General features: G+C 40.2%; 1 protein-coding gene across 1 annotated transcript in view; it reads right to left on the bottom strand.

The window, feature by feature from the left end:
* BAZ1A (bromodomain adjacent to zinc finger domain 1A) overlaps nucleotides 1–17,271 on the bottom strand; it is a 51,321-nt gene that overhangs the window by 13,811 nt on the left and 20,239 nt on the right. The window contains exons 12-20 of the mRNA XM_056850882.1: nucleotides 13,804–13,899; nucleotides 13,460–13,684; nucleotides 11,258–11,423; nucleotides 9,935–10,045; nucleotides 9,265–9,389; nucleotides 7,081–7,689; nucleotides 5,080–5,243; nucleotides 4,449–4,603; nucleotides 262–410 (exon numbers count right to left, since the gene is read on the bottom strand). Coding sequence (XP_056706860.1) covers nucleotides 262–410; nucleotides 4,449–4,603; nucleotides 5,080–5,243; nucleotides 7,081–7,689; nucleotides 9,265–9,389; nucleotides 9,935–10,045; nucleotides 11,258–11,423; nucleotides 13,460–13,684; nucleotides 13,804–13,899 — 1,800 coding nt within the window. The remainder of the gene's footprint in view (nucleotides 1–261; nucleotides 411–4,448; nucleotides 4,604–5,079; nucleotides 5,244–7,080; nucleotides 7,690–9,264; nucleotides 9,390–9,934; nucleotides 10,046–11,257; nucleotides 11,424–13,459; nucleotides 13,685–13,803; nucleotides 13,900–17,271) is intronic.

The following is a 17,271-nucleotide window of genomic DNA, read 5'->3' as shown; positions in this document are numbered from 1 at the left end:
TTGCCAGCCTCGTACTCATAGTAAGGGAAAGAAGTGAACCTTGGGCTCACATGGCCAACATCCAAACCATCTACATCTTTTCTGTACCTGTAACTGACTGTACCTATGACCCAGGAGTAGCCATTTTAGGGAACATCTCAAGAATGTGCACTTCCACTTATAACTAAACAATCTGTTACCCATCCTTTGGACATGACCCACTTTTTCCTTCATGCATCAGATTTAGTTGAATGAGCACAGGTTTTAGAAATAGGTGCTTACCAAGTGGGGCTTTCAGGAACTTGCGTTCAATGCCTTGCTGTATTTGAAGCAATGCAGCTGCCAAGTAGCGGACTACGTTATTCACAGGCTGTGGAGTGCTTGTGTTAGTTGAAGCAGTACTTGGCGGTTCAGATTTGAGTCCAACCAACCTACAAAGAACATTAAAATGTTATCACTTTCCCTCTCTGGACTAAGTCATATATACTGTTGACTGAGTTGTTTTTACAAACTTGGGGACTTGACAAATTCATACATCTGAACGGAGTCAATTAGTGTAACTACAGACCTCAGCTTACTCCTGTTTGAATGTCCGTCTGTAGAAGGGATAAATCCTCCTCCACTCACGTATGGGATACTAATTAGGTATTTCTGCTAAGACATAGTTGGCATTAAGACTGAGCACCTCCCAGACTCACTCAGATCATGGCATTGCACCTGAACTGAGCCATTCTGTTCACTGAAAGTTACAGTGTACTTGATAAACAGTACTTCAGGAAGAAATAAGCACATCAAACCAATATTTAAGAATTTTACTAAACTGTTTCAAGTCCTGTACTGACTATATAATACATACAAGTGCCAAAAGTTATAAGTGACTTCTGAATTCTGGCCATAACTGCATTGTAAACGTCCACTGTAAATTCTGCTGCCAGTGCTGCTCCACAAAGTGGAAGCAGAAGGAGCAGTGAGGGGTCAGTAATTCAGCAGATACTCTAAGTGATAGGGACATCCACCAATCAGAAGTTAGCAGACATTCCCTTCAAAGAGGCTCATGCCAACAGGTATTTCTGTATACAGCAATTGGACTTTCTACCAATCATTGTACTATGTCAGTGACTTTGGAAGGGCTTTCTGGACCTATGTAAGCAGAACTGGATCCTGTTTGCTGGCTATTCTGTTTTCCATTCTAGTGCTATGCCTGACTGCCAGCACATGGGCAGGTATTTTGCTGCCAACTTTGAGTGGGGGTGGGGGGGATAAACTACACTTTAATCCCAATGAACTGCACATAGAAGGGGGGAGAGAGAAGAGAAGGAGGTGTGCATGAGGCTGGAGATTAATCAAGTTTATGTCCATCATGAACTTTGGCTTCTAAAATTAAGTGTAAGCCTTTTAAATTGGTTTGCTTTGTGGAAGACAGTACACATCTATTTAAAAAGTAATTCTTAGGAGTTGTGCAGGGGGGGGGGAAGTGGAGCGACCTTAATGAAAATGGAGGCACTGAGTCCCACTGTGGCTGAAATCCACAAACTTAAGCTAAAGTCTTTGGAAATTTAAAGCCCCCCAATAAAATCAGAGTTTTAGTAGGCTCAGTTCTTAATGTGACTGACCAAAATGTAATCTTTTCTTCCAGATTAACTTTAGAAACTTCACAAACAGCACAGACTATAAATCCAAAAGAAAACTATAATTCCACTTAACGACTTATGTTTGGCTATTATTTCATTGTTAAAATCTATAGCATGCACACATATACACAGATGCTCTATAATGTAATGGCTTCACGCATAAGGCTTTAAAATATACTAAAAGCCATCTTCCTTCTTGAACATGCAGAACAATTTTAAATTTGGAATTTTATCCTGTCCTTCCCCAATAGGGATACTGCGGCTTTAAGCATTTAATTTCTATTAGTGTTTAACTTCAAAAGATAAATTAACTCTACAATGGGACTTTAATAAAATGACTTAGAAAGTCTATCATCCAGATGCTGATCCGGTCTGTTTGAGTAGAGCAGATCAAAAGAGCAGATGTTGCACACACTTTTGATGCTTTGAAGTTGCGGCCATTATTTTGCAGTCAAACACATCTTTAATATTTTATCGCTCCAAGAAACAAAACCTGAAATGGAGAAGAAATTGCTGTTTCCCAACAGCACAATTTCTTATCATTAACAAGGACTTATTTGCTCAAAAATCTGTATAGAGTGCTCATCAAAGTGATGAATATATTACTTCAATGTTTCTACTAAGGTGGCCTCAAACTTTGCAAACAAATATCCAGGGTGAAAACTTTGCTTTGGAGGAGCATGAACCCCACCTAAAAACTTTTTTGCGGCTGTCCACTACTGTTTTCATCCACTTCCTTGTCTGCCGCCTTTGACACCTTTCCCCACCCCTTTGACTTATTCTGATTACCAAGAATTATGCAGTTAATATGATGTTACAGCGTCACAGCATCACACAGCCAATCAGATAAGGTATAGTGTGATCAGCAAGGGGAGTGAAATTCCCCATTTTGTTGCACTGTGGTGGTTGTATTGCTTCAATGCATCAAAATGAGGAGTACTGTCCCAGTTTCCTCAGTAGACTAGTATGTTAGCTTCTTCCCACATGCTAAAAATAATAGGTAGGTAGGTATCGTCTGGAAGTATAAAAAGTTTGTGTTGCTTCCTATTGCATCTTGCTCCTCATCACTACAGTTTTTTTATTTCAGTAATAAAAACTGAAGATAATTAGGAATTAGAGCTTAATTTTTTAAAAAAACCCTAACCAGCAGAAACAAAGCTTTTCCAACTGAATATGGAATTCCAGTAAGGGAGAAAGCATACAGATTCCTAGATGTAGGATATCAAGATGATCAGAGCTTTTAAAAGAAAACCACATCTTGTATTAGCAGGGGGAATTATAGTCCAAGGGTGAACTTCACAGTATGTGTCCACAAACCCCAACATCCCTCCTCCAGAACACAGTATAAGCCATTAAAGATCTCCCCTTTCCCTGTTTTCTTCCCCAGCCCCTCCACATTCTGTGGCTTCTGGAGGGAAATGAGTATACTGTTGTTATCAAGTCTCCATTTTGTTGGCCTCTCTTCCGGGCTCCATCTTGGCACTGAGACCAACTCTTCCCTGCATATTACATAAGGCTCAGAAAACAAGTCTGGGCTAACCTCCAACAGCCTTTGTCTTGCAGAAGAGGCAGAATCAGGCAAACCTCCACCTAACACCATAAAGTTCGCTGGAAACAAAGGCAACCTGTCTCTTTTCCTAGACCCAGGCCATTAATCAGGACCTCAATCAATCAATCAAGGTACATTTGTATACAAGGGCTTGGATCCTCACCCTTCTTCTTACTACAGCCCCTAACGCCCCTGAAATGCTGCTCACGGAAGAGACAAGGGGACCCCCGGAACAGCATGCGGGGAGAGTCAAATGTCAGCAGCAGATAAGGAATGAGTGAAAAATCATACCCTTTGCCATTGGCAGAAAATCCCAATGGATCCAACCTAATCAGTCCTGCTCCATTAGCATTCCTGCTAACAAAGATACAGACTCACATCAGCATTCATGGCTAAAAAGCTCACCATCATACTGACTCAATAAAGATCAGTTGAAATTTCCTTCAAAAATGCTAGGTTGAGGAGAACATGCCTCCTCCACACCCCAAGACTCCTCCCTCCTTATTTGGAAGTGTTCCCAGGACAATCAGGGAGCATATTTGTGAGCTCACCTGGCTTCCCTTCCTCTTTTTCCAAGGCAGGGGAGGAAAAGGAATCTTTTCATTCAAGCCACAAGTCTGATAACTGAAGCCAGCATCTGTTCCTAAATCATCCTAAATATGTTCAGCTTATGGGGTACTCTGTTTTATCTTGTCCCATACCTAAAAAGCACTATCTTGCCATGCTTGGCTCTGCCTCATGTAGCATGAGTTACTGCTGGCATCATCCCCAAGAACTGATACAGGAGCATCCAAGCCTAGCACACGTTGTGCACTCTCTGCTGACTGAATTCCCTTTTGGATTACCCCTATGGATTAATGACTGCTCAGGCATTATGAAACCCTTGCTTTGGATCCATATCATTTGCCTGGAAACTTTCCAGCCCGGCAACAATAACCAGCCCGGTCTTACCCTCTTGTTCTACCTCTTAGACATTTAGTATATTTGCATTCTAACATGGGCATTCTAGTAGTAGTCAGTACTGTTGCTTATACCAGATATTATTGTGACTGCTTGAATGTGCTCTCTAATTTCACCATACTCCAGGTCTCAGACTCTGGTCAATCTGCATTTCTACAGAAATATTTAATAAAAATCATTAACCTATCATGTACAGGAAGTAGTAGTTAATCCATTATATAAACAATTTTAACTTCTGTCAAATTTAAATGTGTAGCTAGGGATGAAATACAAGCCAGCCATTCCAAAATTAGCCAGAAAATAACTTCGCTTTTAACATATATTGTTACCTGTCTTTTACAATAACGCTTGGTGGATCATCAGGTTCCATCTCTTCAACATCTTCAGTGGTAGTTTTTGATATACCATTTTCCTTGTTTTCCTCATTTAGCAGCTCATACTGCCCATTTTCTAAGGCTGCCCTCCAAACTTGCCTGTCTGTTACCTGTAAATATAGAAAACAGGGTTGCACTTAGCTGTTGTTTATTGAGTAGTCTTCTGTGCACACACTCATTGGCCTGCGCCTGCACAGTCCCATGTGTGACTGCTCAGAAGCGACTAAGATGAACATTATTTGATTGGATTCTCACACAAAGTACATTTTGAAGACAATTTTCATCTTGATATTTCAAGCAAAACTCCCCACATTGGCTTACATCTTACTGTCACTTTCTGCAGATGGAATGCCTCCCATCAGTGAAGGAGCAAAGATTCCCACTCTCACTACAGACTCTGCTCCAAGTCCTGTTCATGAGGGTCCTTTGATCCCAGAGTCTGGATGAACTGCAAGTCGGAGGATGGAATGTTCCATACCACAAGCTGCAGGCCACTCGTTGTGTTGGAAATATCTATGTGTTCAACTAAACAAACTCAGAAGTTTTATGGGTACTATGCCTCCATAAAATACAAGTAAAAAGATACCTTAACAGAGCCTAAAGTTCCTTGGTAGATTCTTTCTTCAATGTCCAATAGAAAGTCTCTGAGTCTCAGTTCAAGTTGCTTTTCTGCAGACATTAGAGTTACGTCATAGGGATTCTGTGATTTTCCCCGCCCTGATAGTGGCTTGCTTTCATTCTGTGACTTCTCTGGAACAGGAATCAATACTGTAACATTATTCATTGCAGTTGGACTAAAAGCATACCACCTAAATATATTTCCAAACTCTGATTTCAGCATTAACAGTTTATTCACAAACTGAGGTGGTAATCATCGAAACCAAATGCCAATCTCTCTCCTCAAAGAGAAACACTAGCATCAATATCTTCTCAAATAGTAAGAGACAAAGTACTAAAAGTTAAAACTGCATCATAGTAGAAAACTCTTCCACTATACTCAGAAAATAGTATTAGAAAGAAATGTATGGATATTATTTTGGTTTCCCAGATGAAAACTACGTTTTAAAAATAGGTGTTACAGATCGCTTGAAGAGCAAGAAAAGAAATGAAGCCCACAATTCACACATAAGGCTACATGGGGAAAATCCTAGAAATAATGAATTGAATGGGTTACCAAAACTATTTCAGATTAAACCACACTTTGCAAAGTTGTTTAAACAATTAAGAAGCTAAAACCTAACATATCTTTTACATGTATTTTTCAGAATATGAAAAATTTACAGCAAAATCATGATTAAGGAGCAGCAGGTAAAGTAACGTAGCTGGTAACAATCTCTACTATGTCCTCTTTACAGATGCATTTCTGCAACTTAAGGGATGATGCAACATACCTATAGAGCAATTTTTTTCAACTGAGGGAGAGAAAGTTTGTTTACCGTAATTGTTCTTTTAAAAAATTCATTTAACCAGTAAAGTCAGTTTACTGCCAGCCTTTGTAAAGATACAAATGTAGTAAACCCTTACATATTTTTATTTATATATAATATAGTGGCTCATCATATTGTCTTACTTCAGCCAGGGTACATTCCTATACCGTATCAGGGTGAGAAGAAAGAACAGCTTTTGAGGCCACATTTTAATCAACATCTCAACTTTGAGGCTTGAAATATCTGATTTACTGAACACAGCAAGCCTTAGTTAGGGACACAATCCATTTGGTACCCCTATGACAAGGATGCCCATAACAACTATTAGAATCCTGCTACTCTAGTGCCCTCTGCTATATCTCTGGGTGCACAAGCAGGTTTCTTCGTGTCATTGCGGGGAGTGAGAGGTCTTTGGCCATGCTTTCCTTGTCTCCAGGCAGCCCCAATCCTGAGGCAATGGGATTACTGGATGAGGATGCCAGATGCACACACAAACCTCCCACCCGCCAAAATTGGCTTGTTGCATGCCTGTACAACTGGGGGTGGGGGAGTATTATGCCCTGTGAGTACTCCACACGCATTTGTTGAGTGAATGTATAATTATGCATTTTTATTTATGTAAATGCATATATGTTTACAGTATCTTACCATAAACTACATGTAGTCTATTGACTGAGCCGACATATCCTAGTCTGCTTTGGTTACCTTCTGGCCTAAACCAAATAAAACTGACAAGTCTTATTAAGGGGATGATCTCCGGCTTGTGCATAGTTTTACACATAGGAGGAATTTTACAGACATCTCCTATTTTCTTGTAAGATAATTTCAAAGTACATCGAAAAAGGACATACAGGAAATAAAGGTGTTTTATTCTTGCAAGGTATCTTCCATATTTGGTTGTAAGAGGTTGGAATAACAGCAAAGAGCACTCAAACCATGTTTCCATATAAAGAACATGAATGAATTTCCATTTTCTTTTATTGTTATATTCTCATTTTCTCTTAATAAAAGAATTTTAAAAAAATGAATGAGTTCAAACTGTTAATATAAGGAAACATTCTACAGGAGAGAAGCTAACTTGAAGTTTATCTTGAAACTATAACATGTGATAGCTATCAGTAACTGAAATAAATACACCCAGAAAAACCAAGCATATTTACCTGAGAAATGGAATTTTTCCACAGGAAAACTGTTCAATTGTTCACATATTCTGTTCTTTTCCTGCAAAAGATTTTCCCTTAAGGCACTCTCCCTGTGTCCTCGGGAATTGAGAGCTGCTATGAGTTGGTCCAGTTGGTCCTGAGAACTGTAAAAGCACCACCGGTTTGGTTTATAAATTGGTCTTGACACCTGTGCAGGAGCACCAGTACACACATCTTGGTGACCATTGGAGGTAGATTCCATCTTTATAAACTCTCCACTGTTAGTGGCTGCCTGAGATTTGTCTACAATATGATACTGTACATTATTTTGAAATGAAGATGGCCGAGGCAAGAGCATGTCTTCTGTAAGACCAGAATAGTCTTCTTCTAAAAATAATCCAGGAACAGAGGGGAAAAGCCAGTAGCGTCGATACAGGCGATCACGACCCAAAGGAGAGATATTGGTACAGGCAGTGGCTTTCTGAATCTTTTCTATAAGTTCCCGTTCTTTAATTTGCTGCTCCAGTTTTAAGGCTTCTTCCTCTTCCGGAGTAAGTGGCTCACACTTTTCAACAGTAGTCTCTTCTTGCCTTGCAAGATCTTTAAAGCCATTCTGTCCTCTTCTGCCTACAAAAGACAGTTTACAAAGGAAACAAGACTATACACAGTACCATTCCCTGCAAACAGCCTAAAAATGTATGTCCTTTGAGCATAGGTAGAAATATACCAATAACACATTTTATGCATATACATGTTGCTTCTGCATTATATACCCGATTCAACAAGGATAAGTGCAGAGTTCTACATCTGGGTAACAAAAATGAGAAGTGTGCAAATGAGAAGTGTGAATGGGGGATACACTTCTGGGTAACACTGTGTGAACAAGATCTAGGGGTACAAGTGGACTATAAGCTGAATATGAACAGTCAGTGTGATGCAGCAGCAAAAAAGACTAATGGTGTGTATCAACAGGGTCATAACATCCAAATCGCAAGGTGTCATCATCCTGCTGTACACAACAACTGGAGTACTGTGTGTTGTTCAGAGGACTCACTTCAAAAAAGATGTGGACAGAATGGAGCGGGTGCAGAGTAGAGAAACAAGGATGATCAGGGGCCTGGCAAACAAGTCCTACAAGGAAAGGCTGAGGGACTTGTGAATATTCAGTATGGAAAAGAGGAGATGGGGGGACGACGACACACATGATAACTCTCCTTAAGTATTTGAAAGGCTGTCACTCAGAGAGCAGGGAGCTGTTCCTGTTGGCAGCACAGTATAAGACTCACAATAATGGGTATACATTAGGGGCGGAAAGGTACTGGCTGGACATTAAGGATTTTTTTTTTACAGTAATTCAGCAGTGGAATCAACTGCCTAGGGAGGTAGTGAGCTCCCCCTCACTGGTAGCTTTCAAGCAGTGGCTGGATGAACACTCATCAGGGACGCTCTAGGCTGACCCTGCATTAAGCAGAGGGTTGGACTAGATGGCCTATATGGCCCTTTCCAACTCTATGATTCACCACCTGTTCAGTCACCGTGCTCAAGAATGTAATATTTGACACTGGTCAACAGTTACCGAAATGCAGAGTAGATTTCTTTAGTAATGGATGCACCACAGCCTGTTTCAAGGATGGGATGACCACCGCCTCTCTCAAGAAGGCATTAACAACCTCTCAGATTCAGTTACCCAGCCCTCTCCCCAGCAGATTTAACTAGCCAGGAAGGGCAAGGATCATACAAGCAGGTGGTAGGCCTCAAACCCCAAACACGCAACTTTATTAAACATTCTAATACTAGCACAGAGCTTACTGCTACAGTTGCATAGTCTCTGAACCCTTTCAGAGAACTAAAAAACCAGATGGCAACTTGAGGAAAGAAAACCAGCCTAAAGGTAACGAGGGGGGGAATATGGAAATATAGGCAGCTTCACCAGATGCTTATTTTGATAAGGGAGTAATCAGAATATGTTTCTTGAAACATAAGGATCGTAACAAGTGTTTTTCCCTTAGATGAAAGGATCAAGAAGTCAACATGATGAACAGAGTAATGAGTGGAGCGAACTTTAAATGTAAACTTCTTTCTCTCCAACATGACAAAAGAGCAAGTAGTATAGAAACTCTGGTGATACTGCTTTCCATTAACATCCTTAGGAACATAAAACTTTGCACCAGTATGAATCTAGACTTGAGCATGAAGATTTACCTCCTTTCCTCTTTTTGTTTGGTCCTATGTCATCTTCATCATCTGACGCAATATCTAGGTCTCGTTCCTTAGTTTCAACTTCCTTGCTTTCCGTACTTGTATCAAGATCTTCCCGTTCTTCCTCCCTGATACAATACGCACAACAAAACGCAGAGAACAAGACTTGCATAATCAAAAAGTTATATGGATCAAATCTGCACAGCACACTGTTGCATGCTACTGGGCATATTCTATAAAGCTGTGTTTTGCCCATCTGTGTACCATGGGCAAGGCAGAGGCACTGCTTTTAATTGCTGTCCCACAACCCTAGAACTCTAGAGAAAAAGATTGTGCATTTACTGTATTGTGCATTTACTAGAAGTGTGGACAGATCCAATTTGAGCTCACTTTCGACAATTCAGTTGTAAATGACTCATATAAGAGTCCATGCAAATGTGCATCATATTTAAACATTTCCCCCTAGCTTTATATAGAAGAGAAGATAATATAAACTCGCATGTGCGCATTTTCATCTTTTGAGTTTATATTGTCAATATAACAGGCCAGATATATGTAGGTAATTTGACAGTGCCCTTGTCTATCAAAAATAAAGTCCACTTACACTAGTTTAATGTAGAATACATGGTTACATCTGAGTGCTAGCATAACTACAGATATTAACTAATCATACCCAACAGATACTTCTACTGCAGGATTTTTATGCTCTTCCTTCAGCTTTTCCAGTTTATCTTTCATCTTTTGTTCCTGCCCTTTTAATTTTTCTTCTTTTCTCCTGCGGATTCTAGAGTTAAATAATACATGCAGTCTATTAGTTTCAGCATATGGTATCTTTCACCCATTTCTTCTGATCACATCATTACACTGAAAAGTTTGGCACAGTAACACATGGAGGACACATGTGAATTAAGCAGAAACCTTTGTGTAATCCATAACTCTCTCTAGAAACTAAAATGACTAAATAAAGGCTATCATACTTTGGTCACATTATGAGAAGACAACAACCTTTGGAAAAGACAATAATGCTAGCTAAAGTTGAAGGCAGCAGGAAAAGAGTTAGACCCAACATGAGATGGATTGACTCCATCAATGAAGCCATGGCCCTCAGTCTGCAAGACCTGAAAAAGGCTGCTAATGAGAGCACATTATGGAGGTCATTGATTCATAGGGTTGCCATAGGTTGGAAGCGACTTGATGGCACTTAATACATGCACCATATTTATAGTCAATTCTCATGGGCACCTCACTAAGTCAAATCAAACCAAACCAAGTTTATTTCGATACAATATCAGCTCTGAATTAAAAAATCAAAGTTAGGTTAAAATAATAAAACAGTAAGTCAAAACTTTCATACTGAAATAATTTTTCAAAATTCTGTAATAGGTTTTTATTTGAAATAAAATCTAAGCTATGTTAGAAAGACCTTAAGACCATGTGCTATATTGGATGCCACCTTTTCAATAGTTTACTTTGCCAAAAATTAAACAGGAGCACTTGTGATGTCTCCTGGGGGAGTGAAAATTCCACTCCTCCCATTGAATTTTCCCTTCTCTCCTCTCCATCTTCCTGCCCTTCTGCCTGCCCACTCACCTCCATACACCAGCAAAGTGGTGGGTGAGGGGAGAGGACCAAGCAGCAGTCAGCTCCAGCTTCTTCTCTTTGCCTGCTCCAGGTGACCACCACAATTTTGCATTGCATTGTGGATGCTGCCCAAACTCTGTGTGTGGGGGTTGTGTCAATTGTTCAGATGTCACATTTATTACTTTTGGAGTCCCCATATTTGTGTGGGTTTTTTGTTGTTGTTGTTATTTCCCCACAAACCTGGGGGTTACTCTCTGGGACAGCAGAATCCTAAATTATAGCCATTACTGGCCTCATTGTGTGTGTGTATGCACAGGGGTCAGCCTTTGACTATCACATATAAGGCAGGTTCTGACAAGAGATCCAACTTAACTTTATCTTGGTCATATTTAATCTTCTTGTGTCTTGTGCTCACCTTGCTGCTGCAGCTTCTCTTTCTTTACGATGCTGTTCTGCTTTTAACTCTCTGAATTCCTGTTTCGCCTGTCGTAACACATCAACGGAATCCTCAATGAAGTCCCGAGTAGAAACAAGAGTCAAGAGTTTCCCACAAAGGGCATGAAGAATCTTCATCTTCTCCCCTAATAAAATCCACAATAAAAAGGTAGTGTCTTATTAAAGTAATGTGAGCATCTCCCTTTGCATTGTTAGTTGGGTTCATTATTGGAGAATGGGGTGTCTAGTTCAGAAGTTGTATCTTGATCATTAAATCATACTGCCCACTGACAGAATTTAAGCTTAGGAAGAAGCAGGAACCTTTTTATTAATGGACTGTAATGCCACTGCAGAATGTAGCCATTCCATGTTACATTTTCCCATTTGGACAACATCCACCATAACCTCTAATAGTCATCTGAACTTCCTAAAAGGTATTTTCCTTTCCACATATAGACGAGGACCCAAAGAAATGCACAACTTTCATACCAAGAAGTCAGAGCTTGAATTTCTTGAGCAGCAATACTCCCATGCCACTACTTTTGAACTAGAAAGGATTCTTAACAGTAACTGGTACTGGGCGGGGGGGGGGATCAGCTGCTCAGGGAACAAAAATTCCAAAGAGCATTCCTTAGTACTTGTGCCTGAAGTAGCTCATTGGATCTCAGTCACTGGCTCTTGGAAAGAATAAGTTCAAGTGAAAGTAGAACTGCAAAGAGCAAGCGCCACCACATTAAAGCACCTGTCTACCTTGTAATTAAAAGTTGTGGTTAAAAACCTATTCCCAGTCTCACTGTTTTTATTCTACTACATATTGCCTGGCTGCAAACCTTCTGGGCATTCTGTGCAGCACTGAACATAATTACTGCTGCAAAAAAGACATTAAGTAATGCTTGAAGAGACAAACAGGTTTTTCTTGACTTCATCCTTGTAAGACTTTCTCAGTCTGAGAATTTCTGGGATTAAATGGGGCCATTTCAGATCCAGGTTTGGAACAGAAACTACCTTGACTGCCCTGAGGAATGGCCTTTGCAGGGAGAAGGACATCCTTCTGGAACAACTACCTTAGGTGGGTATTCAAAAGCACTATGTTCTAATGATTCCATCCCCATCAAGCTGGCTAGCACCGGAAAGTGGTGCTAGGGACAGCTGCTTATCTCTGTGGCACCTGTGCTAACAGGTCCCACAGAGTTCTATCAGGCACCCTATTCTGTGTAACTTTTACATGAAGCTACCAAGAGAGCTTAATTTGGGTATGTGGAGTAAAATGCCATCAGTATGCTGTTTCCACACAAATCTACTTCTCACTTCATGTATGTCAGTGGACTTCCTAAACCAATATCTCAAAGCAGCCATGGATGAGGGCCAGTGCCAAAGCACCACCAGCCACCAATGCAGCCTCCCAAGGAGTGCAAAGTCGGTCCATTCTGGACAGGTTTGCACCTTGAGGTTGCCATCACATCCCTGCCTACAGAAAGGCAGAAGTCTCTCTTGCGACAAGTTGCATCGTTAACCAACTCTGGCTGGTGCACAAGCTGCAATCCTTTCTTAAGAAAAATTTGGTTATTTAACCATGCTCTGATCACATCCAAGTTTAATTAATGCAAAGCACTAATTGGTTTGGAAGCTTCAGTCGGTAGAAAAATGTAGTGGTGAGACACCTTGCTGGTGTGAGTTAAGACACTTATTTTGCCAGTACTGAAGGATCTCCCCTGGCTGCCAAGTGAGAGGACACAATTTCAAATCCTAATTATAATATGCAAAGTATTAAGTGGCCTGGGACCAGGTTATCTGTGAGCTTGTCTGTCAATAAAAATCAGCATTGAAGGGCCTACTCTACATGCCTCCCTGTCAAAAGTTAGATGGGTGAGTATCAGAGACAAGCCTTTTCTGTTGTAGCATTCCCTCACACAGAAATTCAGCTGGGACCAAGCTTAATAAGTTTTAAGTTTCAGAAAAGATTTTCCTCCCAGGTGTTTGGTTAGATCTTCCCTCCACCCCTCTTCTCTGGTTCTATTATTTTGAACCCTACTGCTGACACTATTTCATTGTTGGTTTAATTTTATTCCTTGATTGAGTCTTTCTATTGTAATATTTTGTTTGAAATTAGAAGCATTTATACTGTGAGGCAAGGTATAACTATTTTAAATAAAAATGCATTGAGTTCATTTGGCTTCATTACCTGCTGATAAGTCATACACTGAGGTACAGGAGAGTTTCTTCAGCAACCCAGGATTACTCAACCTTAGCTCCATGCAAGCATCATCAGTAGCATCAAATCCTCCTCGCTTCTGGTAACGATATTTGGCATTGGCTGATGTTACATCTGCACCAGATGCTAGGATATGGAGTCTGAGAATCTCAGAAAGAGTGCAACTATCAAGGTCCAGGTTTTTCAAATTGCAACCTATAGTTAATAGATTAAGGCTAGATTATTCACATGCCTGTAGTATTCAGCAAACAATGTGAAATATACTTTTTATAAAATAGAGCAAAACATAACAAAAAAGTAAAACCCACACATACCCTGGTGTAACTGGGGCCAAGCAGCTGCCAAAGTTGCAACTGCAGATAGTGCAGATTTTGTGGGGTCTGCATCTTCATCCAAAGCCTCTGTTAAATCTTTAAGGAAATAAAGACTTTATTCAAGTGTAAATTAACACTTGCATCTGGGAGGTGAAGCAAGCAAACCTTTTTTTAAAGCAACGCAGACATACAACATATAAAGATCAATATTCATGTAAGCTCCAGTGCAAAACAATTAGAGGCATGCCACCTAAGCACCAGAGAAAGCATGCAGCAGTAACTAAAAGCTTCTTACACAGTACACAAATTGACTATACACACACACATGCAAAAGCTAAATCCAGAAAATGCTTTTGTAAAAGCTGTTCAATCAAGTCATCGAACTGCACCCAACTGCATTTCTTCTACAAATTGTCAATACAATAATCACACAGTGCAAAACCAACCAATATAAACACAGATCCCAGCTAACAGTTTACTGTGCTATACTGCACAAGAGATTCCATATTCTAGATAGCTGATCAAGAAAGCACTAATAAACCAACTCTAGAGCAGCTTTAGGAAAGTTAGATGCAGCTACCAATAAGGTCGTCCAGAGGAAAAACTCAAAAATTTCCACATAACACTTCAGGGTCAAATACAACTTGGTGCACGTTTTCGATATAGAACAGATAGTTCCAAACCATTGTGGACCATAAGCAAGCACTTTCACAGATACAGTTTTCATGTTAACAGGACCTTAAAGCACCTAGTCCACTCCTGTTCTCATCCAGGAGTGAAAATGAGGAAGTAGTAGAGTAACTATTCCTTGTTAATTTGAAAAAAAGAGGTATATTCTCACTATTTGTTCATAATAATGAAGAAACAATTCCACACTTATGACAACTTGAACATGGCTTAGAGTACCCCTTTCTAGAAAACATCTTTAGGAAGCAGGGAGAAACTTGTTCAGTGAAACATTTGTGCAGGGAGAAACTTGTTCAGTGAAATATGTGAAGAGAATTAATGTACTCCGGTGAACAGCTCCTACCGACGTATCTTAATGCCTTCGGATTTTATTCATGTGAATACACCAGATCAGCCTAATAAGAATAGGCATGTCTATACTGCACTCATAAATCATTGTACAATGAATTGAGGCTTTTGAGGCAATCAAAAACTAATGACAACATTAATGAATCAAAATCCGTTTGACCTGCTAAAAAACAAAGTCCTGCTAGAACAGGGAAAGGGTCCTTTTAAGTCCTATATACTACTCCTCACAGGGGCCAACCAGATGCTCTGGAAGGCCCTCAAGCCACTGGAGACTGGCCATAGTGCCCCCATTGTCTCCTGGTAACTGTTACTCAGAGATATACTCACTGTGACACAGAGTGAGTTTTAGCCATCATGACTGATAGCCACTGATGGACCTACCATGAAGATACCTAATCCTCTTTAAAGCCATCTAAACCAGTGGTTGTCATGACATCCTTTAGAAGTGAATTCTACAAGTTAATTATGTATTGTGTGAAGAAGCACCATCATTGGTAACATCCTGAGGGCCACAGAGTACCAATATTTTGAGCGAGCAAGAACAAACTCTTTTCTCTCTACACCAGAGTGATTTGTGGGAAAGTACAGAACACCATAGGTCTCAGTGCTGTCATGGCTATCAACAGGTGTTATAACAGTCTACATACATTACAGTTAATAAATGCTCTCTAGCTCTGAACAACAATGTAATTTCTTGCACAGATTGCTGGTTGAAATATTTCCCTCACATCTGAATTGCTAGCCAAAGGGAAGTGGGTGTCCCAACAACTTAGTACTGAATCCTATTACCTACACAACAAAGAATCCATAGTTTTCAGGGTTTCTTGGCTAGTATCAACTAGCCAAGAAACCCTGAAAACTTTGGATTTAATGTACTCCGAGCAAAGATTAATTCACAGAATGGGAGTTCTCCTTCTCACCCCTACTGCAGCCTACCATGTTCCCCAGAACATTGTGCCCACTGGTAAAGTAACTGCAAAAACAGCAATGGGACCTACACAGGGGTCTGCAACAGAAAGAAGGCCTTTGTAAAAATGCCCCCACATTCATTGGCAGATGATTAGCTCTGCAATCAACCCTATATTTCTAAGAATGAGGTAGAACTAAAAAGAACATTTATCCACAGAATCCTATAAAGAATTTTCTCTTCTGTGGCCCATAAGCCTTTGATGAATATCTAGAGCCCATAGATGCAATCATGTCGGTTACAGAGAAAAGATATGCCTCTTTTCTGAGAAATTCCAGAGCAACAACAGTGAAATGTATTACAGCTGAATAGCATGCAACTCTGTGACAGCATAAGACTAAAATTTATTAGCTTTAAGATGTTAATGAATTAACTCAGGGAAATTATACGGCATATTCTGATAAAAGCAAGGACTCCCCTTCCACCAACTTTGTAGCTCTCATGTTTGCACAGAAACAGAGGGAAGGGCTTATCCACAGAACCAAAGCAATTTTTGAGCTAGTTGCCCCACCTCCTGAAGTACTCTCTCATGAACAGCTAAAACAGTATGTGCCTTGTTCCTCCAAATCGAACAGCTCTTGGAAGAAGGAAAAGGAAGAATTTAATTTTTCCTATTGTGTTGTTTTCTAGCACAGTGACAGGTTACCATACGTGAAGGTTTATATGAGAATTATGTGGTAAAAACAAATAGCAAGTAGCCACTACCAAATTTCATTCTATGAACTATTTCTACAAGTTGATGACAAGCAAAACAAATAGATGTGTGTCACAGTACACTTTGAAAGAACATTAAAAGTCTGCAACTGCTGTGATCGACACTATTCCCTAGTAGCATTTACTTTTATCTGTTAAGAATTACATATCCTGGGGTCTGGATGGAATGCATTTCAAAATCGCTATTAACCTTATCTCGCATGAAAAACAAACATGAAATTAACTGCTTCAAGCCAAAAGCTGCTTACACTCTCTTCCAATCCTTAATGTCAACCTCAGCAGTTTGACATTAAGTATTATTATTAAAACTGCTTCCTGATGGTTTGTAATATTTCCCTGCAGGCCAGACTCTACAACCATATGAGCAACTCTGACCTTAAGAGGCTGTGTGCAGACTACCTCGTAGGACACATTCTAGTATTCAAAACGAATCCAACAAAGTCACTGGGCCCAAAGCAAGAGAATCCAGAACTGGAACTAAGATGAAAATACATCAGTCACCTTTTTTTACAAGAAGTAAGGTATGTACCAATCATGATGCTAATTGGGGAGGGGCTGTAGCTCAATCTGTGGCATGCAGAAGGTCCCAGGTTCAATCCCCGGCATCTCCCGTTAAAGCAGGGGTGGGGAATCTTTTTCCTGCCAAGGGCCATTTGCACATTTATAACATCATTTGGGGGCCATACCAGGTGTAGATCTCCCGGTGTGTGTGTGTGTGTGGGGGGGAGAGGCTAGGGTTGCCAGGTCTCCGG

The sequence above is a fragment of the Euleptes europaea genome, chromosome 6 (assembly GCF_029931775.1).
Source record: "Euleptes europaea isolate rEulEur1 chromosome 6, rEulEur1.hap1, whole genome shotgun sequence".
In the NCBI taxonomy this organism is placed as follows: Eukaryota; Metazoa; Chordata; class Lepidosauria; order Squamata; family Sphaerodactylidae; genus Euleptes; species Euleptes europaea.
Note: the sequence above shows the minus strand (reverse complement) of the source record. Positions and strands in the feature narration are given on the sequence as shown.